The 27,818-nt window shown below is 29.0% G+C and overlaps 2 protein-coding genes across 8 annotated transcripts in view; one reads left to right on the top strand and one right to left on the bottom strand.

The window, feature by feature from the left end:
- Window positions 1–1,441: 1,441 nt before the first annotated feature.
- LOC140669941 (proto-oncogene tyrosine-protein kinase ROS-like) lies at window positions 1,442–27,781 on the bottom strand. Of its 7 annotated transcripts, none has more exons than XM_072900178.1 (12): window positions 27,408–27,781; window positions 26,747–27,060; window positions 22,877–23,024; window positions 21,682–21,763; window positions 16,656–17,285; window positions 14,661–16,132; window positions 14,038–14,481; window positions 13,667–13,881; window positions 12,976–13,443; window positions 12,035–12,391; window positions 8,945–9,047; window positions 1,442–1,460 (listed from the first exon to the last, which is right to left on the bottom strand). In XM_072900178.1, exons 2-11 carry the CDS (start codon window positions 26,894–26,896, stop codon window positions 8,955–8,957), a joined length of 4,059 nt encoding a protein of 1,352 aa, XP_072756279.1. In that variant the 5' UTR covers window positions 26,897–27,060; window positions 27,408–27,781; the 3' UTR covers window positions 1,442–1,460; window positions 8,945–8,954. The 7 variants fall into 7 exon arrangements, with proteins under 7 accessions (XP_072756279.1, XP_072756277.1, XP_072756278.1 ...); XM_072900176.1 differs by lacking the exon at window positions 1,442–1,460 and adding an exon at window positions 5,653–5,869; XM_072900177.1 differs by lacking the exon at window positions 1,442–1,460 and adding an exon at window positions 8,523–8,798.
- The window catches only part of LOC140669943 (serine/threonine-protein kinase dyf-5), a 39,234-nt gene continuing 14,408 nt past the window's right edge, over window positions 2,993–27,818 (top strand). Inside the window, exons 1-2 of the mRNA XM_072900180.1 lie at window positions 2,993–3,185; window positions 3,821–3,882. The gene's annotated coding sequence lies outside the window, so the exon portion shown is untranslated. The remainder of the gene's footprint in view (window positions 3,186–3,820; window positions 3,883–27,818) is intronic.

Below are 27,818 nucleotides of genomic sequence, written 5' to 3'. Positions count from 1 at the left end.
TCCCTCCTGTTTCTTTTTACTCTTTGGTTCACACAGAACATATACTGGGCGTTTTCCAGCAAAGACACAGACGACACAGTGTAACACAGTGCCCATTAGCGTAAGTGAGACACAATGAATGTTCTCCCTCACACTAATGGACACTGTGTCGTCTGTGTCGCTTGCTGGAAAACGCCCACTATCTGTTCAGTGTTCAGTGTTCAGTGGCGGACGCATAATATGCATATAGACTTACTAGAATAGACTGCTTATGAGAAAAACGATAGTGGGAGTATCCATTACTGAGAAAAGGATAACTGCATAGATATCGGAAGATAGGTCGGTATTCATCTCATATTTAAGATCCTGTTCAACCAATCAAATAGCCGCATAGCATCATTTTATAGTTGAACGAGATCTTAAGATGATCTTAAATATAAGATCAGACTATGAATACCGGCTATAGAGATGGAGCGTGAGTTTGCGAGGGTGAAACCTTTTCGGGGAGGACGACGAGATAAACTGTGAGCACTTTCTATTAGATGGAATGATGCGCGTGCGTAATGGCGTTTAATACGAAATAGAACTCCTACTCAGCGGACGCGGAAATGCTGGCCGCGCGACAAAAGAGAACGCGATAGTCAATTAATTTATTATAACTGATGAATTTATTGGCTATCGCGTTATTTTTTGCCGCGCGGCAAGTATTTCCGCGTCCAGTGGGCAGGAGCTCATATTCTAATATCTCTGATTGCTAATATTACACAGCTATATATGTTTAATAAAAACAGTCATCGAATTTATTATATTTTACATTAAAATGTCCTTTTTTAATAATAAATAATACCATGATAAAAGGGTCACTAATAATAATAATTTGATTTCTGTAAAAAATATTAAACAAGAAGCATTAATACAACCATCAAAAGACGTTATTACAATTTGTAATAAATGCGAAAGAATATTAAGACATGCAATTCATGTAAGCACAAATGGATTTATAACTAAAAAATTTTATAAAACATATATTACTAATGATGTGTTGAAATCGTTCCTTGATACTAATTCATTTAATTCATTACGAGAACATACATTTGATCAGTCTCCTTTAGAAAATCATATTGTACATTTAATTCGGGCCATTAAAATATATATATCTATATATTTGTCTATAAAATTACATATTAACATAAAATAAAATAAAATAAAATTCATAACATAGAAATACATTAAATTTTAAAGTTCAATATCACATTCTATATTACATTATAATAGTTTGACTATTATTTCTTATGTTTTTCGGAAATGACAAAATTTTCTGCAAGGTATCATGATCCCATACTTTTGCTAGAGAAGACTGATTATATTTTATTTTTCTCTTTATTTGTTGTTGCCCAACTACCTTTGTTTTATCCTCATGGATATAAATCGTTGAATGAGAACTTGTGGAAGTGCGTGGCACGTTGGAAAGTATATCGCATCTTTAACAAAAATAATATTTAAAAAATTATCTTACCTTACTTTGCAAAGAAAATCCTTTTTTTCTTCTCTTCTAAATAATAGCAACTGCCGGCGCAGTCGCTATAGCAAAACAGAGCTATAATTTAGGCTGAAATTCGTGGTAGCCACGAATGAGCGACGAGAACAGCTTTCGTGACTCTCTGGGTGCGTTCCATATGAACGCTCACGCGCTATAAGCGCTCACGCTTATAAGCGCTATTTTCAATCGTTCCGTTTGCTGCTTAAGCGCTTAAAATTGCAAACGGAAAGTTGTTCCTTTTAGGTGCATGAGCATCGTGAGCATGTCAAAATGGCGGAAAAACAGATTGTTCTTTTGTGTTCGCTAATTGTAATAATGTTCGAAATATTGTTTGATGACGATGGAGATTCTTTAAAACTTAATACAGAAGTAGAAAACATTCTTTTAATTCTTAATAAGTATCGCGAAAAAACTGCAATATTACGCCTAAAGAATTACGTAGAAAAGATTTTACCATCATATATCGATGTACAATTTAAATCACATTTCAGTTATTAATCATATATTAATCACATTACAATTTAAATCCATTTTTCTATTCACCATGCGCGCCACGGGTGCGTTCCATATGAACGCTCACGCGCTGTAAGCGCTCACGCTTTTGCTGCCCTACCTCGATAAAATAAGCATTTGTGAGCACGAGTTATGACGTCACAGTGACGTCATTAATGCGTTTATAAGCGCTTATAACTCCAAATGGAATAGCGTAAGCAATGCTTATAAGCGCTTTAAGCGTGTAAGCGTCCGAAAGGAACGCACCCTCTGTTCAAGAGCCCCTCTAGTATATGCGCATGTGCATTTGGTGTTACAGACATACGCGAGAAAAGTTTCCCGCTTGCCGTCTGACTGCCGCAAAAGGTTATGCACCGGAGCAAACACAGAAATCATACTGGCTAGTCTACCGCGCTCATTAAGCTGGAGTCACACGACGTATGTTTTTCTGTATGATTTTCTTGTATGCTAGCTTTGTACGCTGTACGCTGCTTGATTTGTTGTATGGAGCGCTGTATGAAGACGTCAGACGTATAAATAGTATTTTATAGCATATGACATATCAACATGTCAATGTATAATATGGATGAACAGCAACTTTTGTATTTAAATGAAATTTTGCGACGACGAAGAATGGTTGCATTTGCTTCCACTTTTTATTGATTTATTAATATTATTATTTATTAATCTTTAGTCCACGACATATTGACATATAGGTTACTAAAATGACATTTGACATATTAACACCTCAATGAAGATTGCGTTGAATTTCCGACACGCTGATTGGTGTATGCAAGGAAGCAAGCATGAAATAATGTACGAAATAATGCACTGGAGCAAACACAGAAATCATACTGGCTAGTCTACCGCGCTCAATTCACTGAGGCGTTTGGCATGCATAGGTGCAAGCACAGCAGCGTAGCATACAAGCATTCATACAGAAAAACTTACGTCGTGTGATTCCAGCTTTATTCAAATTAAAGCACCCTTGTACAATCAACAACATGGCGGATGGTTGTCATAAAGATCAAAGGCACCGACACAGAGTGTACCTACTGTTCTTACTTATACTGTGATCGCGTGTTGATTATTAGTTTTGAGTTATATTACAATAAGGAAGTGGTTTTAAGTGTAGTAAGTGCATTATTATTGTGATTAGAAGATACTATATTAGGTAAATAAAATTATTTATCAATTATTAAGCAACTACTACTTTAAGGTTATATTATATTTTATATTATACCCATACGGTACAGAAAGGCTAAAAAACATCTTAAAGATATCTAAAAAATAATGAGACGTCTTTAAGTCATGTTTAAGTCATCTTTTAGGGACATGTGCCCTCTGGGTATTTTCTGAGAGTTGATTATGATGATCTAGTTTTTTCTTTCCTCATGAGCTCAGGAAAAGTGTAAAATTTCATTGACAATTTAATAGTTGTCTATAAATAAATTTTTCTTTCTTCAGTACTTTAAAACATGCATGCGTTTATCAACATTTTTTTGATTAATTATTACAATAATAAATTTTCGTAGTCAATATTTTCGTTACCATGGATTTTAATGTCTATTTTATTTGTTTTAAATATTAAACATATTGGGATAAGAAATAGTTTTGTACTTCTATATTTTAAAAATCCAGTGAGAATAAGCATTCAATAAATTTAATGGATATTTATTAATTTTTATTGCAATACTAAGATTCTTCTCAATTTTTATATAATTACCATTTCCATTAGTGAAATTGTAAGATAGCTTTGTATATTATTAGCAATTTCATTTTAATTCTAATTTTTATTTCCTTTTACAGACACCATCAGTTTTACAGACTGCTGTCTTAATATTTTATTTATTGTAGTGCATCATCATTTGGTAAGTCTGTGAACTATTCCTATATTACATATATTATTGTATGTGGTTTAGACTCTAATTTCTATTTTTTTTCCTTTTTGTATTCAAATTTAATATGGAATATACATTAATCATCTTAAGAATGTTATAATTGGTCATATTCGTAATCAACCATCAAGCAATATTAAGCTATAAATATATTAAGCTATAAATCATTTAAATATTTATATATTTGGCTCATGTCATATATTGTAATTTAATGGATATATACTCTATATATATATATAATTATTGATATAAGTTGTTTATTTAACTCAAGCGTATTAAACATTTTAAAGAATAATATTCATTTTTTTCTAAAAATCAATTATATGGATTTATATGATTTTGTAAGAGATAAAAAAACATTGTGAAACAGATTTTTGAAATCCATTTTTTATATAAATTTTAACATCAAAGTCATTTTTTTTAAATACCGTATATATTAATTTTTTATAGAAATTTTTATTCTTTTGGTCATTTGGTCAGTATATAAGAGCATTTAGATACATTAATTGGAAAAAAAATTAAATAATCTTTATTAGATATTGTAACTTTATATTCTAAAATATTTGACGTATAAATTAAATATCTCATTGTAAAATATTTATTTTTTAATAAAATTACAGTATAATGTCTTTTAATTAAACATGTATTAGAATGCCATAACTTATATATATTCTTTCCTTTTTTTCAAATTTTAGCAAACGTGCTCAAATGGATGAGGAAAACAGATCACCTGCATAATATAAAGTGCAAAATATATAAGTTTAAAAGTTTTTGTTTTAAAATTTAAAAGTTTAAAGTTTATAAAGATTTTATAATTTATATATATATATATATATATATATATATATATGTATAAGTTTATGTAAAGTAATAAAATTACATTATATTAAAATATATATAAAATTTGTTTTTATATTTATATATCAAATGTACTTCAAATGATATTTAATAATATATAATATATTTAATAAAATATAGTAATATATATAACATATATTATTAAATATAATATATATATATATATATATATATTATATTTAATAATATAATATATTTAATAAGAGAAAAATAATTTTTAACCATTGTTATATATACATTGCGCTGCAACATGACTATGATATTACAGTGAAATCTTGCTAAAGGCGGAAATTTTACTTTACTATGACATTGCATCCATGTTGCAACTATATTACGCAATCATTTTGCAATATTATAATATTGCAATGAGATATTTTTGCAATCTTTCAGTGCTGTATGGGTTGTTAATATATTGTTCCCAAGAAATTCTAGTGCTGCATATATACTTAACCTGTTGGTTTAATTTCTTAATTTGTATGTTGGCCATGAGTGTAACCATGTATTTAGTTTGTTTGGTATTTTTCATTGTATTGAGATTAACCACTTGATAGTCCTTTGATTCCAAATCTTGTTTGATTTCGTTAATAGCAGTTTGACAATGAAGACTCTTAATAACGAATGTTCTTCTTTTGTCAGCTTTATCTGTGTATGTGTGAAAGCTTTTTTTATTTTGCAGCCATTTTTCCTTTAATAGTGAGTATTGTTCATAATTTGTCGTAAATACTTCCGTAAATTCCTCATGATATTTGATATGATAATTCTCTTTAATAGTGTTCTCTTTAAAGCCTTCATAAATTCTGCATGTATTTCGACTTTTTCATGTATAACTAGAGGTGGTGGTCGTTTAGTTTTTGTGTTTTTATTTTTGTTAGTATATTGCTCTTGATTGCTTTCTTCTTCGTTATCGGAAATATAATCCATGTCATTGTCGTTTTCCTTGTCAGTTAGTACGGCGTATTTGTTAGTGCAAATGAGATCACTAGTACTTGGTTTCAAAAATACTTTGTTCTTCATGGTTTTCTTTTTTGTATCACCTTCAGACTTTCTTTTCTTAGCTTTTATAACTTTTTTAAAGTCAACTGTACTTACACCTTCCAGGAGGCTAAAAGTTATAATTAATTTTAGTCGACGAAAAGATGTCTTTTTGGTCATCTTTTTAGTCATCTTTTCGACAAGACAAAAAAGATCTATTTTATAAAATACGTGTTCCATTGTTTGCCGCTACGTGGCGTGCACTTAACTATAACTCGTATTCAAGTTTTCATAAGATGTAATATATAAAGACTACAAAGGTATAAAAAAATAATACCGAAAAAAATCGTATATAAGATGTAATAACACTTGTGTAAACTTTTTGAGGTCTGCTCTCTTCAACTCTTCACTCACTACACGATATCGAGTAGTGGAGTGAGTGGAGAGTTGAAGAGAGCGGGTCTCAAAAAAAAGTTTACACAAGTGTTATTACATCTTATATACGATTTTTTACGGTTTTATTTTTTATATTTTTTTTGTAGCTCTTTATGTCTATTCTAAACCTGTTTATTTTATTTTATATTTCATATTTAGTAGTACCTGTTATTCACTACGGGTGGCGTTTGGGGAGACACTGCCTAGCGCTATTTAATGCTATCACTGTTCGGGGAGTTAGCTAGTAGCACTACCTATACTACCGTGACGTCACTGATGCGGGAGCGTCCCGTTTGACCACGTCACGATTGACCACAGCCACTTATATCGACTGATGCCTAGGGTCATCAGCAACGATTAACCAATCAGAGAGTCTCATTTTAAACTGGCCAATTGGCGACGTGATCAATAGACTCCCACCCCACTGATGCTAATGTTTTACGTCATCATTTTGCGCAACCAACGTTATTCCTTCCGAGGTAGTGTGTCGATAGCGTTTGCGTTGGTAGTGCGATAGCGAGTTTCCCAAACGCACCATAGTGTTCAGCATAACCAATTATTATAACTGACCGGCATAATGCGTAATAAAGAAAAATTCAGCGATATATATCAATATTTAGATAAATATGACAATATTTATAAAATATTTACAAGATATTTATAATAATTATTTAAATATTTTATAAATATTTATATCAAAATATAACTTTTTTTCTTCCAAAAAGAAAAATCATTAATATTAGTAAATCATACCTAAAATGTGAAATAGTATTTGGTTAGGTTTAAAATTGGTAATATGCTACGCTATTGCTGTTCATAAAGCTTGCTACCGCTATCACGCTATTGGCTCCGCAAACATTTTTGGTAGCGTTTGCGTTGGTAATGTGATATCGAGTTCCCCGAACGCACCCTTTGTAGTCTTTGATGACTTTTAGAAGACATCTTTTAAACATCTTTCAAAAGATGACTTTTTTTGTAGGTAGAAAGATATCCTTTTAAATATCTTTTAACCTTGTCAGAAAAATAACTTAAAAAAGACATCTTTTCGTCATCTTTTAGTTTTCTGTACTATCTGGGGATTGTCTTAATAAGTACCCAAATAACACATATTCGTTTAAAAAACGTTTCACAAATGTTTCTGCGAAACGTTTTAGAACCGGCTTTTGAAAACGTTTCTGATTGGTTAAAATGTCCATTTAAAAAACGTTAAGGGAAACGTCATTTTCTAACAAAAAAAAAGTTTAAGAAACTGTCAAAATACAGTTTTTTCCTTTATTTGTGAAAAATTTGTTTATTCACAGATTCAATAAAATAATGCATATATGGATATAATCCATCTATTTTTATCATGTTCTGAATCTCTTGTTGAGATTACATCAGAAGTCAAATTGACAAAAAAGACATAATTTAAATTATAGTTTTAGTACCTGTTCTTTTAGGCTTTATATACATGTTATGAAAACTTGAATACGAGTTATTTAAGTTTGAACACGCCACGTAGCGGCAAACAAAAGAACACGTATATTATAAAATAGATCTTTTTTGTCTTGTCGAAAAGATGATCAAAAAGACATCTTTTTGTCGACTAAAATTAATTATGACTTTTAGAAGACACATATTTTAAAAAATGACTTTTTTTGTAGGTAGAAAGATATTCTTTTAGGCATCTTTTAGCCTTGTCAGAAAGATAACTTAAAAATGACATCTTTTCGTTATCTTTTAATTGTCTGTGCTATCTGGGAATCGTCTTAATAAGTACAGTCTTAATAATGTGTATATATATAATTTTGAATTAAAAAATTAATTTTTGTTCTATTTATAGAAACATAAAAAATACGTTTTTTAAACCATGATTTTAAAAATGTTTCTGTTGAAACATTTCTTATTGGTGCTTGACGAAAAATATTAGATACGTTTAGAAAACGTTTATAAAACGAACATGTGCTACCTGGGTACAGTCTTAATAATGTGTATATAAATTTTATTATCATATATTTTGTGATGTAAATAAATTTATTTATTTAGCATTATTTAAACATGTTTAAATAAGCTAAGTAAGATATATTCACATCTCAATATATCTATAATATTAAAATTTTTCATATTACTTTATTCTAGTAGATCTATTTTGATATTATTATATCTCTATAGATCTCAAGTCAATTTAGGTAAAAATTTTTGTACATGTATATATAGATATACTTTTACATTATTATATATATGTAGATCTAATATTAAATATTTTAATTTTGTTAATATCAAAGTAGATGTTCGTAGATATAGTTATATCCTTGTAGATTTTAAATCTAATTTCTTTATATTTAATAAAATATTCAATTAGATTTTAGGTCACCTATAGTTGGATCTTAATGAATATAACTTTGATTTTTTATTCAAAATTAACACTAGATCTTTGAAGATCTGATAAGATATAAAAATAGATCTTATGAGATATAAATATATATAATGTTATCAACGCATATATAATAAGATCTTTTTCATTTTTTCCTGGGATATGCACATCCGTCTGTTGAGCGAATAATTTTTTATGTATGTACCAAATAGAATAAAGAAAAAGTTTTTTTGTGCAAATAACTGCGATGTTTTTACTCTGTCTTCAAGACCTAACAACAATTTTTACATAATTTTCCATTAAATTATTTCCGTTTATAGTAAAAATTTTTTATAATAAAAATTTATCTTGTGTTTTTACGTTGTCTTTGCAATTAGTTTAATAAATTGCACACTTCTTCACAATCTTTATACTCACTTGATTCTGTTTATATTTGGTAAGTTATGATTCCGGTTTGACTGTTGGTAGAAAAGTCAGACGATACGATTTTCTCTGAAATTGTTGGGCTTTCAAGAGCTTTCTACACAAAATAATAATTTACAAGATTATTCAAAAACTTTATTACTTACAAATTCTTTATCCAATTTAAGAAAAATATATCTCTTTGTAATTAATAAAAGCAATAGTATAGTTGTATATTGCTTATGTGATATTGTACTCTATACATAATTATGTCATTTTTATGTTTAAATACACATACCTATATAGAAATTGCAAACTATATCATTTACAAATTAATTATAATAGTAGAACAGAAAAGCTGTGTAAAAAGTAAAAGTTTTTTCTTTAACTAGTAATAATATATAATGATGTAAAAAGTGAGTAATGTATTTGATAAACTCAATGTAAATCATAATTTTAATTATCGTTAGAAAAATAAACTACATTAAAAAGACAAAACTTTTAATGTGAATAATGTATAAATTCAAATAAACAGTTTTATTATTAATATTTTAAACATTATCAATTTGCATACTCGTAATATTTAATTTGCAAAAGATCTTACTATCAATTACACATAATTTTAAAATAATTTAAAATCTTTTATTTATAATATGTTACATAACATTGTAAAAATTTTAAGAAAACACATTGTATCTTTTACAATACATGCAAACGATAATTGTTTTAATCATATAAAAAATAATAAAATAAATTATTTATAAATACATTAAGTATAAAAAAACAAGCTGGCGAGAAAGAGTACAAATTGTATAATTGTAAATGAGTGTAAATTGTATAATTGTAATGTATTAATATAACAATTGTATAACTGTAAATACATATTCTACAAGTTTATAAAAATTTTGTACAGATTATTTTTCTATATAGTGATATGTGCACATTAAAACTAATTAAATAACAACAATTTACAAATTGGCTAATGAGGGCCCAAGCTCAGTTATTAGTGAGCGCACAACTTTATTTATTTTTATTATTAAATACTTTTCTAATCTAACTATCCAAATACAAACGTTTTGGTCAATTTTTTGACCATCTTCAGCGCAATTATACAGGGTGTCCCATAACTCGCGAATCACCCGTCAGGTGCAGGTAGAGTAGGTTAAATTGAGTAAAAAAGTTATCTACCATTTTGCAATTTTCGCAATAGTTAATGCAATATTAATTATAAGAGATCAGCGACGCGCGACACGAAGAAGCCTTCTACTGTTACTTGATACTAGGCGTGCCGACGAAACGGTGAGAGGAACGACTCTTGAGGAATGACTCTTCAGGTTGTCAATGCAAAGCGTTCCTCTCACCGCTTCGTCGACGCGCCTAGTATCAAGTAACAATGGGAGGCTTCTTCGTGCCGCGCGCTCTTGCCGGGCGCCGATTGGCTGATCTCTTATAATTAATATTTTATTAACTATTGCAAAAATTGCAAAATGGTACATAACTTTTTTACTCAGTTTAACCTACTCTACCTTACCTGACGGATGGTTCGCGAGTTATGGGACACCCTGTATATAACTAAAAATAAAAATAAAAACGCAACATATTTAACGCAGTACCATTAAAATTAAATTAAATTAAAATTAAATTAAAACTAATCCGATGGTATTGTCATATCGGTTAGACACCAACAGCCAAAAAGGTGAAGATTAACAACAAAACGCTCTTCTCTAGGTGAAAAGCCAGGAGGTGTAGCGCGTATTAGTCTGTATAAGATGGAATTAAAAATTGAGTCCGGTGGGTAATGTGTCAGATAAATAAAATTGTCAATACCTCAATATCCAAGGATATCAATGCTTGACAATTACAATTACTTCTAATGTGATGTTTAGTGATCCACAGTCGAAACAAGACTAACCTTAATATAAAAATAAAACCATCAAATTTTTAATAGGTTGTTTCATGTCCTTGTAAGTTGCGTGTAAACAATCGGTATCTGTCTGTAAATTAAGATTATTTTTTTGTCTATTAATGTAAATCATTTCTGATAATAATCTTTTCTTATAAAACTTTTCGATATCTAATATTTCTACATTATCCCAATTAAAGTCGTGATTTAACTCTAGTCTACGGTTGGTAATTACTGAGCTAGTCGTCGTTTGACTAAATGCGCTCACTAATAACTGAGCTTGGGCCCTCATTAGCCAATTTGTAAATTGTTGTTATTTAACTATAGAGGACCGCCTTAATTTAGTTATTATTACAACTAATTAATTTTATGTAAAATAATACCTTAATAATAATATAACTAATAGTATAAATGGTAATTATGCACAATAAGGGCGACCTCACCGATTTCAATGACCTTGATATATGTTATCAAGGACACTATTTTGAGTAACGTACAAAAAATTATTAATAGACGAAGTTTTCACGAATTATTTGTAATTTTTGAACTTCTTCGCTGTAGGCGCACACACACACACACACACACACACACACACACACACACCCGCCCTGGTAGGGGTGCTCTGGGCAGAAGTGCACAAAAGTACGGTGCGTACTTTATCAAGAAATAACTATGTCAGTTAAGTCGTAATTTATTATGAACAAAGTACGCACCGTACTTTTGTGCACTTTTGCCCAGGGTACCCCTACCGGCGGGGTGAGTGCGGGAGGGGGGGGCTCGAAGGTCTCCCTTGCACCCTCCCCTGCGCGTGTGTGTGCTATTTTTTGCAACAGAAAATCAAAATTATTACACTTTAAGAATGATAATATTCATTAAACTTTTGTTGTAAAAAACTTTTTAATAAATGATGTTTATGAATTTTAGTTTTTTTTCGCGTAAAATACTATAAATGTGAGCTCTCCCACCCATATTTTTGCTATTTTTTGCAAAAGCAAATCAAAATTATTACACTTTAAGAATGATAATATTCATTAAACTTTTATTGTAAAAAACTTTTTAATAAATGACGAGCGACGATTAAAACTTTTTGTACGTTTCTCAGAATAGTGTCCTTGACAACATATATCAAGGTCATTGAAATCAGTGAGGTCGCCCTTAATGTGCATAATTACCGTATAAATTAATATAAAATCATTACTTACCATTGTCGGCCAGATAATGTTTATCGGGTTCAATTCCATATCTTCTGTGTCACTTTTTAGAACTCCAATATTTTCGACACAAACTTTGAAGGTTGGTCTGTTGTCCGCTGAACTCCAGCAACGCATCATCAACTGATACAACATCAATGGACAATTCGAAGGTTTTGGCAACCTACCCCCTGCACGCACATATTGCCATGCTTCGAGATTAGTTCTGGCAGAATAGGGTTGCTCACCCAATGATGTAATTTCCCACATTAACACTCCGAATGCCCAAACATCGCTTTGTGAAGAAAATATTCCGTCTATTATAGATTCCGGTGCCATCCAGCGAACAGGGAGCGGACCTTTTCCTTTCTGAAACATAATTTTAACACATTTAAGAGGATGTTGAAGAGGATGTTCTAACCTAACATAACAATATATTTGCTTAATATAAAAAAGTTGCAATTTATACACTTAAAACAAAATAGGTTTGCGAGGTAAGAATTGCATGAAAGAACTTTTATTTTAATAAAAACATTTTATTGAATAAAATGTGCAGTAACATTTTACTCAACAAAATGTTTTTTACCTAAGCTTCTAAACTCATTTCTAAAAGTTTTTTCATGCAATTCTTACCTCGCAAACCTATTTTATTGTATTTTAAGTGTATAAATTGCAACTTTTTATATTAAGCAAATATATTGTTATCTTAGGTTAGATGTCGGTACTCCAGCATCTCCTTAACTATTTTTTTCAAAAACATCGTCCAACATAATTATAGCAAGGATGTGTTATATACAAAGTAAATTAATTTAATTCTTTTTTTCTCTATACGTACATAAATAAAAAATAACTTAATTTTTTACATTTTTATTTAGACTCAAACTGTGTCATAGTTTTACAATGTAAAATAGAAAAAAAGTTTCAAAAAATATTTTTCAAATAATTGCATTTACCATGCGGTAATAATCATTCGTGTAAATATCTCTAGTTAATCCAAAATCGCCGATTTTTACAACACGATTTTTGCGATCCCTCGTGGATATTAAGCAATTTCGACAGGCAAGATCTCTATGCACAAAGTGCAATTGTTCCAGATAGCAACAACCTCGCGCGACATCTTCGCACATTGCGAGCAAGTCTAGCAGACGCAGAGCATGTGGTTCTGACGGTTGCAATGTCCGAATTTCTTTCAAATATTCTAATAAATCAGCTTCCATTAATTCCAATATGAGTAATGGTGAATCTCCATCTAAACAGATGCCCAGCAATCTCAGCACATGTTTGTGACGAAATTGGCTCATAATCTTGGCTTCATCCAAGAATTTCTTCCTCTCTTGCTCGGAAGCATTATTTCGTAGTCTTTTAATGGCGACGGGCGTTGTGTCCAATCCTTCTAAATTTTTGACGATTCCTTGATATACCTGCCAAATATTTTAAAATAAATTAATATTAAAAAATTAAATTAGTAAAATAATTAATAATCGTAAAATAAATCGTATGTTAAAAAAATGTTTATATTGGTATTTTTTGTTTGAAATGTTGATTCTTTAAACTATTTATATCAAAAAATGTCTTTAATATTTTCTAATTAAAAAGTTAATAAAAATCTTTACAATACATTTAGAAAAAAATAGGGTGTTTTACCTTTCCGAATGCCCCGCTGCCTATAAATTTTATCAGAGTAATTTGTTGTGTTTTGATTGTAGTTAATGCAAATTTATCTGGATTATATTGCAACATAGAAATATATAGCGTGTTGAATTGAACATTTCCGCGAGGTATTTCATATAAAGTCGCTAATTCGATATCAGGAATTATTGAAGATATAACTTCATTACCTTCTTTATATTGTCGATATACTGTTGAATAAAATTAAAATACATCTATTTAATATTATTTAATATATCTATTTTATAATATTTTAAAATTTAAATTATTTTTAATAACTAAACTAATTTTTCAGAAATACACTATACAAAAACAATTTATAATTAAAGAAATTTGTACATACTTACAATAATAAAAGCAACAAACACAGATTACAATAACAATAGCGATAAGGATTATCATTAATGGTAAATAATATTCATTAATGGTAGTTAATATTTTGGCAGATTCTGTTAAATCAATGGCTGCACTTAATTCACTCCATGCGCTAAAACCGTAACTGTTTTTAGCTTGTACGCGAAATAGATACTTCTGATTCATATTTCTGGTAATATATCTGGTAATATTTCTGGTAATAATCCAGTAATTATTTCTTCCATTATAATATAAATTCCAATGTTTGTTTTTGTCAATCTGGTGACCGTCTTTGTAATTATTTTCAATGATTAAACCCTCTAGTCGATATAAAGTCACTTGTGAATAATGAGATTGCGCAGGTTCCCAGTTTAATTGATACATGAGACTCTGAAGTTTCGTTATTGTAGGTCTCCCAGGAGCAGTCAGATTATCATCTTTATTACATAAGAGTACAGTTTAAATTTTCTTTTATTAAAGTACTTTTTATACACTTTTACTTAGAACTTTATTATAAAATTTCTATCATTTAATTGCTAATTTTCAAGTTTTAAAAAAAAAACATTCTTATATGTATATCTAAAATATGATATCAATCTTTATTTTATCTACTTACCAAGCGTTGTAAAAGTAAATCTTTTATCAGATGGCCATATAAAGTCTTCTTTATACTCGGGATACTTCAGGATCAAACGAAACTTGTACAGAGTTCGTGACAGCAAGTTTTCTATATAATACATTATTTCATTATTATTCATCTCGATGTTGTCCGCTATTTGCCACTCTTGCATTGTAGCATTTTTGTATTCCAATACGTAATGAATTGTTAGATTGACGTTAGGGATCCACGAGATAGTCATACTATTTATACTGACCCCGCTCAAAGTTAAATTATTTGGTTCCGAATACATGTAGAAAGTTTTATTTAAACTGTCACTGTAGGCATTGCTAAAGTTGACCGGATACACACGAACATATATCAAATATTTCTCGCCCGACAACAATGGTTGAATTTTCGTAAAAAATTTGCCGTTTTCCGTACGTTCGGGCTTATTGATAATAGTGTAATTATATTGATGTAATTGTCTGTCTATTTGTTGAGCATCATTCGAAGAAGAAACTAACTTCCAATGCACCTCGTAGCTCACCGGTGTGCAGTTTTCCTTGGGTGGCATCCAATAGACTGCCAATAAAGTAGGAGTTAAAACTTGAACAGTCACATTTTCTGGCTCTTTAAGCTTGTCTGGATTAGTTCTTAAGAATGTTTTCATGTCGAATATCGAGCTGTGCGATAACATGAAAACGTAAAAATTTTGCAACCTCAAAGTCAATGTATACTTTGTGCATGATGTTAAATTCTGAATTATGTGATAACGTTCGTATGGTATAAAGTACGTGTATTGCGTAGATTCCCAATTTAAGGAGATACTATATATAGTGGTAGGTAAATTGTACTTTTTACATTCGTATTTAGGAACAGGTTTTGGAAGTTTCAAAACGATACTGTTTGTAGTTATTTCCGTTATTATATTATTTTGTGTCATTATAAAACTTTCAAGATTATTTTTTGTATTACCTTCTATATTAGGTATCATACACATATTCGAAGGATATGGTTGCAAAGAAGAATCAGCAGCTATAACTCGATATATGTTATTAATAAATAAATCGTTTACTTTGATATGGATTATTTGGATATGTTTGAATGCATTTTCTTTGTTTTCTAAAAATACATATTTCTTTTTTAACATATAAATTACTTGCTCTTTTATATTGTACATATAAATGTTTGTCATGTCAATGGCTAAATACTCGAAAAATATTTTGTTATTTTCAGCGCTTAAAATCATATTACATCTACAACCGTAAATGTCTGCTACAATTAAATGATTTTTCCATGTCCAATACATTAGTGGGTTTTCAATATTTGTGTTGTCAACTTGCATAGAGGATAATTCTAATAATTTGTATTGACAAAAGCATGTATCGTTTTCGTTTCTCAAAAAAGGTTGTACGTTTTTCCCATCAAGGTCTGATTGCATTACCATATATTGATCATTTGAAATAGATTCCATCCAATAAAAAAGTCTGCAAAATATACGCATTATTTTCATTATAATTGTTAGTATTCTTATTGTAATTGTATAATAAAAACTAAAATATGTGATTATTTAAAGTTCTTTCAATTCTATCAATTTATTTATGATTTTATAATTTATGATTTTCAATTGAAAATCGTGATAATAGTTCCTATCACAGATTAGAAATCTATATAGAACTTTATATTGTACAATCTCACAAAAAACGAGTAAACGAAGCAATGGTTCCGCCCCTTTCACTGCACTCATGTTTCAAAAAGAATAATCTAGTCCAATCTATTTCTAATTGAAGCACTGTGCAATGGGAAGTGGACCTTTCGTAACGAAAATTATAAATTTACGTGGAATCGTACAATTACAAACCTCATTTCGTGCACACAAAATTTCATCAAAATCAGAGGTAGGGACTATTCAGAAGTTAAAAATCGTATTTAATTATAGAAAAATAATTAAACAATGCAAATCTTAAAAAAAACAAATTAATTTTTTCAAGTAAATAAAAGTCAACGTACCCCATAGACGGCAGTACATTCAAAAATTTAGCCTTAGTTATATTTAAAATATAATCATATTTGACTTGTCCAATCTCCCACATTGTTATGTCTAGTTTCATAATGCTACTTGTCATTAGGTTACTATTTTGTATCCAATAAAGATTTCTTGCTACCCAATCGATACAGAGATTATGCGCAGTAATGTCAAGTTTAGTTATCTTCTTAATGTCATTGTTTCCTAGTTTTAATATTAGGTTTTGCATTTTATCAATCCAATAAACTCTAGCTTCGAATACCGAATAAACGATTTCTTTAATGTTATCATATTCTTCATTTATCATTTGAAAATTGAATAAGTCCATATCTGATTTTATCATGCCGTTTGACGAGGTGATCAATAATTGTGGTATCGGATTCTCATGCGTGGTCGATACATTGATTAGATCTGTGTAAGGCCCAACATCAATTTTAGTATGCGCTCGTACTTGAAAATAATACGTTGGGCCTTTTTTTAAATTATGTACCGAGTACTCCAGATTTGTAGCTGGAATATTATCAGAGACTTGAAACGCCTTAAAATTTTCAATATACCAATATTGAACTGTATATTTTTCTATCATCTCGTTTATAAATTCAGGTCGGTTCCATCTATAAAGAAAAGAATTTGGAAAATGAAACTTATATGTATAATAAAATATAAATTTATATAATTATATATAAAATATAGTAAAAGTGCATAAAAGGTAACACCTCTCCGATTTTCTTGCTACTTACATATATTGTTCGGGGAATTGTTCTGAGTAATTCTCTGCAAGAATTAAGTGGGGGACGGCATTGGTTTAGGAGATATAACAAAATAAAATTTCATATTTTTCATGCTATTCCTTCGGTTTTATAAACTGATAATACCAACAGTGAGGTTTGTTTACGTCCTACTAATGTATGCGACACATATGTTGTCAAAGTTCAATGTATTACTGCAAATTTATTTATTTAACATGCGATTTTCTGTTGAATAAACCACTTGATATTAATTTTTATTAATGATATATATTTTCAATATTTTCATAACACACACACACACATACACACACACAAACACACACACACACACATACACACACACACGCACGCACATGCACACGCACACGCACGCGCACGCGACACGCACACCCGTCCACCTCGCTTCGGATATACGTTGTAAGACAAAGCAAAGTTCACATGGGTTTGCAACTTTCTACGCGAAGTGAAGTGGACGGGGTGGGTGCGAGAAGGGGGGCCAAAGGCCCTCCTTGCATCTCCCTCATGTGTATGTGTGTGTGTATATGTTATGAAAATATTGAAAATATATATCATTAATAAAAATTAATACCAAGTGGTTCATTCAACAGTATATATATCCCTCAAATAACGTAAACAAAAACTTTTTCTGTGTCGTACAAATTAGTAGGAAGTAAACAAATCTCACTGTTGGTATTATCAGTTTATAAAACCAAAGGAATAGCATGAAAAATATGAAATTTCATTTTGTTATATCTCCTAAACCAATGCCGTCCCACTTAAATCTTGCGGAAAATTACTCAGAACACCCCTCCCTATAATATATTTAAGTAGCGATAAAATCCGTGAGGTGTTACCTTTTATGCACTTTTACCTAAAATATATTTACATGTGTATATATATATGTGCGTGCGTGCGTGCGTGCGTGCGTGCGTGCGTGCGTGCGTGCGTGCGTGCGTGCGTGCGTGCGTGCGTGCGTGCGTGCGTGCGTGCGTGCGTGCGTGCGTGCGTGCGTGCGTGCGTGCGTGCGTGCGTGCGTGCGTGCGTGCGTGCGTGCGTGCGTGCGTGCGTGCGTGCGTGCGTGCGTGCGTGCGTGCGTGCGTGCGTGCGTGCGTGCGTGCGTGCGTGCGTGCGTGCGTGCGTGCGTGCGTGTGTGTGTGTACACATATACATATGTATACAGGGTGTCCCTGAATTGGCGGATCAACTCTCGTGGTTAGATAGAGCGTGTTAAACTGAAGAGAAAAATCTTATATCATTTTGCTAAATTCGCAATAATTAATGAGATATAAATTAATAAAGATCGGCCAATACGTGCTAGGATAAGCGCGCGGCGCGAAGAAGCCTCCTACTTGTTACTTGATACTAGGCGTGCGATGAGACAGTAGGCAAAGCGCTCTACAAAGAACGTACAAAGGACGTACAGAGGACGTACTGAAAGAGACACGTACAGTGCGCTCTGCGTTTATGTCTTGCCGCGTGCCTAGTATTAAGTAACAACTGGGAGATTTCTTCGCGCCGCGCGCTTATACTGGCACGGATTGGCCGATCTTTATTAATTTATATCTCATTAATTATTGCGAATTTAGCAAAATAATATAAGATTTTTTTTTCAGTTTAAAACGCTCTATCTACTCACGAGAGTTGATCCGCCAATTCGGGGACACCCTGTATGTATACAGACTGTTCCATTTTAAATGAAGACCTCAAATATTTCTTGAAAAATAGATTTCAAAGAAAAATGTTTCAAATAAAAGTTCAACAGGAACCATAAGATGATGCCATTTGTTTAACCTTGAATAGTCATCTGGAGGTCATGTAAAGGTCACCTTCAATTTCTTAAATGGAACTTTCTACTTTTCATTACATATTCTTATAGCTTACTTCGAAATCTTTCCAAAACACTATAATTAAATATTTTTCATTAAGCACTTTTCGAGTTATATACTTGAAAGTTACAGTACCGCCGACATTAGCATTACTCAAGGTATACCACGTAGAGTTTACCTGGTCGCCAATCTTCATTGGCTGGGTATTACCGCCAATCTTCATTGGCTGGGTATTACCATATAAATATTGATAACTTCAAAACTGATCTAAAGTGTATTAAATTACAGTGTTTTGGAAAAGTCTCAAGAAGAGCTATAATAATGCGTAATAAAATCTAGAAAGTTCCATTTAAAAAATTCAAAGTGACCTTGACCTGACCTTGTCGGCGCCACCCAAGGTCAAAACAATAGTAGTCTCTTATGTCCCCTATCAAACCTTACAACGTTTGTTTGAAACATTTTTCCGTATCTTTTGTACATTTCGAGATATTTCAGTGTCAAAGTTAAAATGGGATGTTCTGTATACATACATATATATGCATATGTTATATTCTTATATACACAATCTTTTTATTCGTTTGTATATAAGAAAATTAATTTAAATAATAATTTAAAAAAATAAAAGAATCATTTTTGCATTGTTTCTTCTAGAAAAAATAAAATTTAGATAAATAAAAGAAAAATAAATTTAAAAAATCTTTATATAAATTTATATAAAAATAATAGAAAGAATTCAAAAATTTATATAATAATTTATATAATATAAATAATTATAAATTTATATAATAATTTTTGCATTTTTTTTAAAGTTTTTTTTAAAAAGAATTAAAAATTGCTCACATATAAATTTATATATTTATATTATATTTCTATTATTTTATTGCGTCTCGCAAACTTTACAATTCCTTTCTTTCACAAATTTTCCATGCCATTCGCGTTAAATATAAAAATGTATTAAGTTAGTTCGAGGTCAGTAAAAGTGTGTATTAAAATTTTATCCTCTACAATATATGTCAAAAGAAAATGATTTATACTGTGCAAGTTTTTAGCAACTTTTACTGCTATATGTGACAAACTATGTAGATGGTAACAAACATTATTAAGCATGAGTTATAAAAATGCAGCAATATGAAAAAATTAAGAAAAAATGATGATGATTTAAGAAAAAAATAAAACTTGAGTTTTCTAAGAAAGTATTGATTTAAATTTTATAGTAATTATAATATGTACATACATAATATATACATAAAATTAATGTAAAATTTTTCATAATAAACTTATTTTTATGTAGAAAAATGAAATAAAACTGTATCATTAAAAATCAACTAAATTAGTTCAAAAGTTATAAATAGACCTTAAAGGTCCATTTATACATATCCATTCCGTATCCGTGCCGTATCCCTACCGTACCGGCAAAATCGGATTTGATTGTTTACACATATCCGAATCACATCCGTGAATTTTTTGAAACAACTTCAGTCTTCAGACGTACGTAATTATGGCAAATCTATAAGAAGATGACTTAGCTGTCATAGCGTCAAACCCGACTATGCTGATTTTATTATACTTGCAACGTGTGTATTACATAATTTTATTAAAGAAATTGATAAAAATCATACTATTAATTTAGAAGATAATAACAAGGCTGAAGATCATACAGCATTGCAAAATATAAGTGTTTGTGGAAATAGTACGCGAGTAGCATTTACAGTAAGAGAAACTTTTACAAAATTTTTTAACTCTTCAGCTGGATCTCTTATATGGCAAAATGAAAGAATTTAATTTATGTCTACTGTCTTTCTTAATAATCATAGAATTGTACTTTTTCTTAAAATAAAATGTTTATAATGAACTTAAATATTTATTTATAAAATAATATTTATTTATTATAGCATTGCTGAAATTGAACGCTACACGGATATTATACGGACGTGTATTTATATTTGTCCGTCTTGTTACGTTCAATGCCGTCCGTTCCATGAAAACGATGTCGGTATGGACACTGACGGTACGGATAAATAGTGTAAATACATACTTACTTTTAATCATATGGAATCGAATCTAGCATCCGTGCACTGACATGCAGGGTATGGATACAGAACGGATATGTATAAGTGGGCCTTTATTTTAAATGTTCATAACAAACAAAACAAGAGATAATCTGATAATTTTCGTTGATATTTTTTATTGCTCATTTATTTAATATTTTTAAATGAAATATTATTCATATTCAATAGTAAGCAAGAAATTGATTGGAAACGATTTACAAGACCAGTACGCGTTAGACAACTCAAATCACTCCATAAACTTTTTTTATTTATCGAAAAGATATTGTAGCTTTTATATTTTTAGAGAATTATAACAAAATTAGAGTTTTATATTGAGAAAGTTAAAAAAAATGATAAAATATGAGCTAAGACTAAAAAATTCTTTACCTGAATGTTATCGAAATGTCCTCTGATATTTGCTTGAAATGCACAAATGCTCTAGGAAATGTTGGCTTGCTAGTAACGCTTTCTAGAGATTTTAAGATCATACATGTATGACATACATGTATTGACATAATTATGTAAATTTCTGTAAGTCTGTCTCTCAATAATTGAAAAAATAAAGTAATTTTACAATTGCTACTTAATAATAAGAAATACAATAGTATATGAGAAAAATTTTTAAATGAACAAAAGGAATAAAAAATTAGAAAAGGAAGAAAAATAAACAAATTCTAAAGTATAAAAAATAACGCCTATGTTAATTTTTAAAATAATCAAATAATATAAAATAGTCTGTGTTTTTTTAAGAACATAAATTCTTAAATTCTCAACATAAACAAATGTATTATAACAGAATAGAAAATTTTCAGCTTCTATTCAGCTATCTATTTCTCATCAAAATAGAAAAAATTACATAAGATATAAAAATATATTATAAAATTAAGAAAGTTTACAAATGAAAAAATCTTAGTCTTACATCTAAAACATAATTTTTTTTTTGTAGCAAAATTCAATTAATTTCTACTTAAAAATAAAAATATTGATTTGTGCTTGATAGAATTGGAAGCTATTTAAAACCTTCTAAAATCTATATAGTTTAAACTTTCTATTTCGTAACAAAAAACTTATAAAAATTGAAAAACACTAAAAAAATTAAAATTTTTGAATAATGAGTTCAAAATTTTTAATTTGAAAAATTCGGAAGCTCTTAAATAGCTTTTAATTACATAATATTAATTTTTTTATTTGCCATACAAGGAGATAACTTTCTAAACAAAGATAATTTTTCAACAGTTTTAAAAAATTTTTTGAAGTTTTTTATTATTAAATATTAAGCATTTAAAAGTCCAAGATTTTTGCGATTGTTTAGAAATACTGTAGCTAATAAAATAACAAAATTGACGGTTCAATGTTAAACTATTTTGCGTTCAATATGCGTATAATGCGCCTCTCTCTCTCTCTCTCTCTCTCTCTTTTCAACGAATTTTATATTTATATTCTTCTTACTATTAAAAGATATTTCTTTACAATTAATTTTTATTCTTTTAAATTTGTTGATAAGTTATAAATTATTCTTATAATTTTTTGTGATTTAATTTTATTTTTCTAATATTTTATATACGCATTTTCTCGCACTTACCACTAGGTTTTGGAATTGTAGATATATTTGTAAGTAAACTTTCATCGACTTTATTTCTCACAATTAGATTGTCAGAATGATACTGATACTGATCAGATTCGAGATTTTGTATCATGTAATAATCCTTGTTTTCCGATGTTGGGATATCCTGTTGATAACATATACATTGTACAGGTTGTAAATATATTATCTCATCGAAATAGTACAGTCAAAGTTTATTTGTGGGGGATAAGTCCGCTAATATATAATTTTTTTTAAATCAAGTTTCTTTCTCTTTAAGATCAATTTTCGTGTAAAGTTCACAAAAATAATAAAATAAAATTGAAATTTTTATTACAAATACAGAATTTTCTGGTTGTAAATAAAAAGAATGCAATTACAAATTTTTACATCGTGATTACTAGAAGATATTAGTTTAACCTTAAATGTACGTTTCAAGGTCGTATAAAAGTTAACTTAGTTTTTTTAAATAGAACCACTCTAATTTTTTTCTTACGTCTGGGACTCCATGATTATTTTCTTTCATAAAATATTCATTTTTGTATTATTTTACCTTAATACTTTTATACACAAAATAATGAGAAATTAATTGATGTAAAGAAAACATATTGTTTTGAGATATTTTACAGTTTATGCAAAATTATGTCAAATCAAAGTATGAAATATCTCGTAAACTATTTGATCATCATATCCTTATAACTTTTTTCGTAAAATATGCGAGAAATCGATTTATATAAAAAAATCTAGAATAGTTGCTTTTAAAAAACAAAGTCCATAAGATTTTAACATGTATATACACTTTCACTAATTTCCCTATCTTTTTTTCCTTTTCGAGGCAAACAACTTTTATCTAAAACATTTTTTATTATAACTATACTTTCAGAGATAATAGTTTATCACGCCTCTATATATTGTTTGACATACATGGAATGTTAAATCATATATAAATTTGAGGGAGCGAATGCTGGCTATATGTTGTTGATTAAACTATATATATTGACCCGGTTAATTTATACAATTGACATGCAATGTGAAGTTTCTCTGAATCTTCGATCATAATGATTCTGTTTTGATATTTAATAGTATTTTATTAGATCCCTTTTTAGTGAATTTGCTCATCCGCATTACATCACACTAGTGCATATTAAGGAGGAATTGAATAGATTGTCGTAGCAAAAAGTTAATACAATATAATAAAATCGCGTATTTGCAAATGCAGACGTTATAAAATATATTTATCGTTGTCGACAGTAAGATTAATAATGAATAAATCCAAAAAAATCTATTTTATTTTTTTAATAATATATAATACTAAATTTTAACGTTATTTATTAGCGCGATACAATATTTTTAGTATTGAAAGTACAACTGTTTTAGCTGCACGACAAAAAATCTGTGAAATAAAAATTTTATTTTATGAGTTAATGTTGGATAATTATAATGTAAAAACATATATAATAAATTAATATATGTGTATTTATTCAATTATTTTATCATTATTTACGATAAAAGAATTATTATATTATTTAACGTGATAGACGTGACAACACCGTAACAAACTGTTTTGAAACGTTTACCAAATGTCAAAACAAGCCAGATATAGATGGAAAGGAAAAATTGTAACTAAAAAGACATATGATGAAAGAATGAGCAGTTAAAAACTTCGATTGAGCAATAAAAAAATTTCGAGTAATAAAAAAACGCAAGACCAGAGTTTATTAGAACAGAATGAGGAGAATAAATATAATAATATAATATAATACTAATTTTATAATATAATATAATACTAATTTTCTACAGAGTTGTTACGTCCGCACAATGTCACCAAGCGTCATTTGTGAACATTCTTCAACACTTTAATTGATTTCTCGATAATTACGTAGTTAATTTATATCAAACCTAGCTCAATGCATTTCTCTTTGTTATAATAAAATAATGTCAACTTTAAAAATTAATAACAATTAAACTATGTGGTAAAAAATTGTGAATTTTTTTATATAACTTTATTATATTAAAAAGAAACAATTTCTCAAAGTTCCAATCAATTCCACAATTTTTTATTTTTCTCAAATTCCTCCTTAAAGGCTGCTATATATAAAGTATATAAGTACGATGAAGTAATATATAAACAATTTAATGATGAATAATGTATGTTCTACTAAAAAAATGACGGAAAAATATGTCACGAATTTTAATTACTTAAAATGTTTATATGATTCCTTTTTATTTAGATATCTTTACGTAGCAGCCTTTAGTATGCACTAGTGTGGATGCTCGAATCCCTTCTTAAAAAGTGCGTAAAATCTCGACCTCGAATATATCGAAGTATTGAGGCCTCTTTTCCGCGATGTTAATATCTCGTTTGTATGCGCTGCGATTTGCTTCATTCCTGTCGCTTGTAGATATCAAATTGTTATGCGAATTTTGACAGTTTGTCTGATAGTTTATGTTAATTTACAAATAAATTAAAGGAGACGAAAAATAAAGAAGAAAGAAAAGAAAAACAATTTTTCTAATTATAATATTCTAGTAGATTTATTATAAAAAAAGATAATTTTCTGTTAAGTTTATTAAATTAATATAAGTATAGTTAAAAAATAATCTGCTATGAGTTTTATATAAAAATTGAAAAATAGAAATAAATATTTATAAGAATAAAAATGTTTTAGAAATTACAGAATAATCATATTAATAAATCAGCAAAAGTATCATCGTATGTACATATTCATAAAGCAGATTAAAAATGACGGAATTGACAGAATCATTAATGTTAATAATTTCTATTCTTAAATATAACAATTAAAACATTCAAAACGCTTATTAAGTTAAAGTTTTCAAAAATACAAAAACTAAAAAGAATGTACAATTTATAAGAGGCTCAAAAAATATAAATAAATTAAAACAATGTTGGAGATCAATGGAGCCTGTCACAGTAATTAGTACGCAAACATTATCACTGTTAACACGGGAAATAAATTAACTAAACATTTTGATCTGCTTCGGATCCTTATGGATCAAGCAGTAAGTTACATTGACGAGACACAGTTAAATTATGTACAAAGAGTAATACATAAATCAGTATGATCATAACAAATACCCAGTTTTATCGCAGTTTAAACTTTTGCAGCTATTTCTGTTATCAATCTCGCAAATTAGCAGAATAGATGTTATATTGCAAAGCAGAATATGAACATGGTAAGTGTAAAAAAATAAATAAATAAAATAAAGTCCGAACTCTCTCTCTCTCTCTCTCTAACTAATATAATAACAAATGTCCACAATGTTAGAAAATTGGAGCTTGAGAATTGTAATAAAACAGAACAATACTTGCACTCTTGCATATTAAGCAAGCACTAAGCACATGAAAAGTCATACAAATCAACATGGCAAGATGTAAAGATAACTATAGTTTAATTTGAGAAGCGTACGATAAAACTGAGTATCCATGATTTCACATTGATTTATGTATTACTCTCTTTGTAATTTAGTTGCGCTTCGTCAATGTAACTTATTGTTTGATCCATCAATAAGATCGTGAAGCGAATCGAAACGTCTAGATTTCTTTTACTGTTAACAGTGATGATAATGTTTGCACACTGATTACTGCGACAAGGCGTCAATAGTTCTTTTATTGTTTTAATTAATTAAAATTTTTAATATATTGGCTTAACTAATTGTAAGTATAATTTTGTACTTTTAAATTAATTTTATATTTCCAATTATTTGTATTTTAATTCTGTATTTTTAAATATTTGACACAAAATTGACAAATTTTATAAAATTTCTTAAAACATTAAGCTCTTTAGTTACATAAGTAATTTATAATAGCTACAATAATAATCAATTATTTTCATCAAAGAAATCTTTTACCTGCGAGATGCTTTTATTTGGGCACATGAAAAGACACTCTTCCTGAAGACTGGATGAAGCTACACGATTCTTTAGATCCTCTGATAAGAGCGCGACGGCTAGTATTAAGATTTTCAAACTATATATAACATATAATAGTGTTCTTAACATAGTAACTTTCTTCTTTTAGATGCTTGCGTTCAATTAGCTTTCACACAATCCTTAGTTAGCAGATCAAATGTAGATTTTGTCTTGTTCTTATAAATCTTCTGAGTAATGCACGCGTTTTAATCGAATCAATTCTTTCTCAGACAATTCTTCGAAACTTGGGTCCGCTTTAAGAATTACAAATTACTTTTTTTCATACACACACATAAACGGTATTTCTTTCTTTATAAAGAATATAATAAATATAAGATTTTTATGGCCAATCTCAATATTTCTTACGATTAAATTATAAAATTTTTTGTAAATAAATAATTTCAATATTTTTTCGATAAAAAAACCAATGTGATACGAAGTATAATGTATATCGAAAGCAATAATGTAAATATTATCAATTCCTTAAAAAATTTTTTATTTTAATATTTTAATGGAAAAACAATCAAATAAAAAGAAGAATGTAATAGAAAGAATCATAAAAAATTCTAATAAAAACTAGAAAAATTATAAAATTATAAACCTGCTATCACTTGTCACTATTTCAACTTAAAGAGTCACCGAAACGATGCAAATATATATTTACTATATCTTCTCTTGCTTTAAAAATTGTATATTAAATTTTAATAATTATCTTATATTATGTATATATACGTATCCACTTCACAATCTATATATTATTCACGTGCACATTGTTTTTTACCATAGATCTTATATACAGATATCTTATATATGAATGTCCGTATAATACACTTTTGTGTGCAGGTAAAGTGGGTTAATTTGAGTAGAAAAGTCTTGTAGTCTCTACGTTATGATTTTCGCAATAATTAATAAAAAATTGATTAAAAAAGATCGATTAATTCGCGTGTGTAGCGCGCAGTTCTTCTCTCTTCAGAATGTCTGGAGATGCAAGCCATACATAATATATTAACCA

This window comes from Anoplolepis gracilipes, chromosome 10 (genome assembly GCF_047496725.1).
Source record: "Anoplolepis gracilipes chromosome 10, ASM4749672v1, whole genome shotgun sequence".
In the NCBI taxonomy this organism is placed as follows: Eukaryota; Metazoa; Arthropoda; class Insecta; order Hymenoptera; family Formicidae; genus Anoplolepis; species Anoplolepis gracilipes.
The sequence above is the reverse complement of the archived record's forward strand: the minus strand, read 5'-3'. Positions and strand labels throughout refer to the sequence as shown.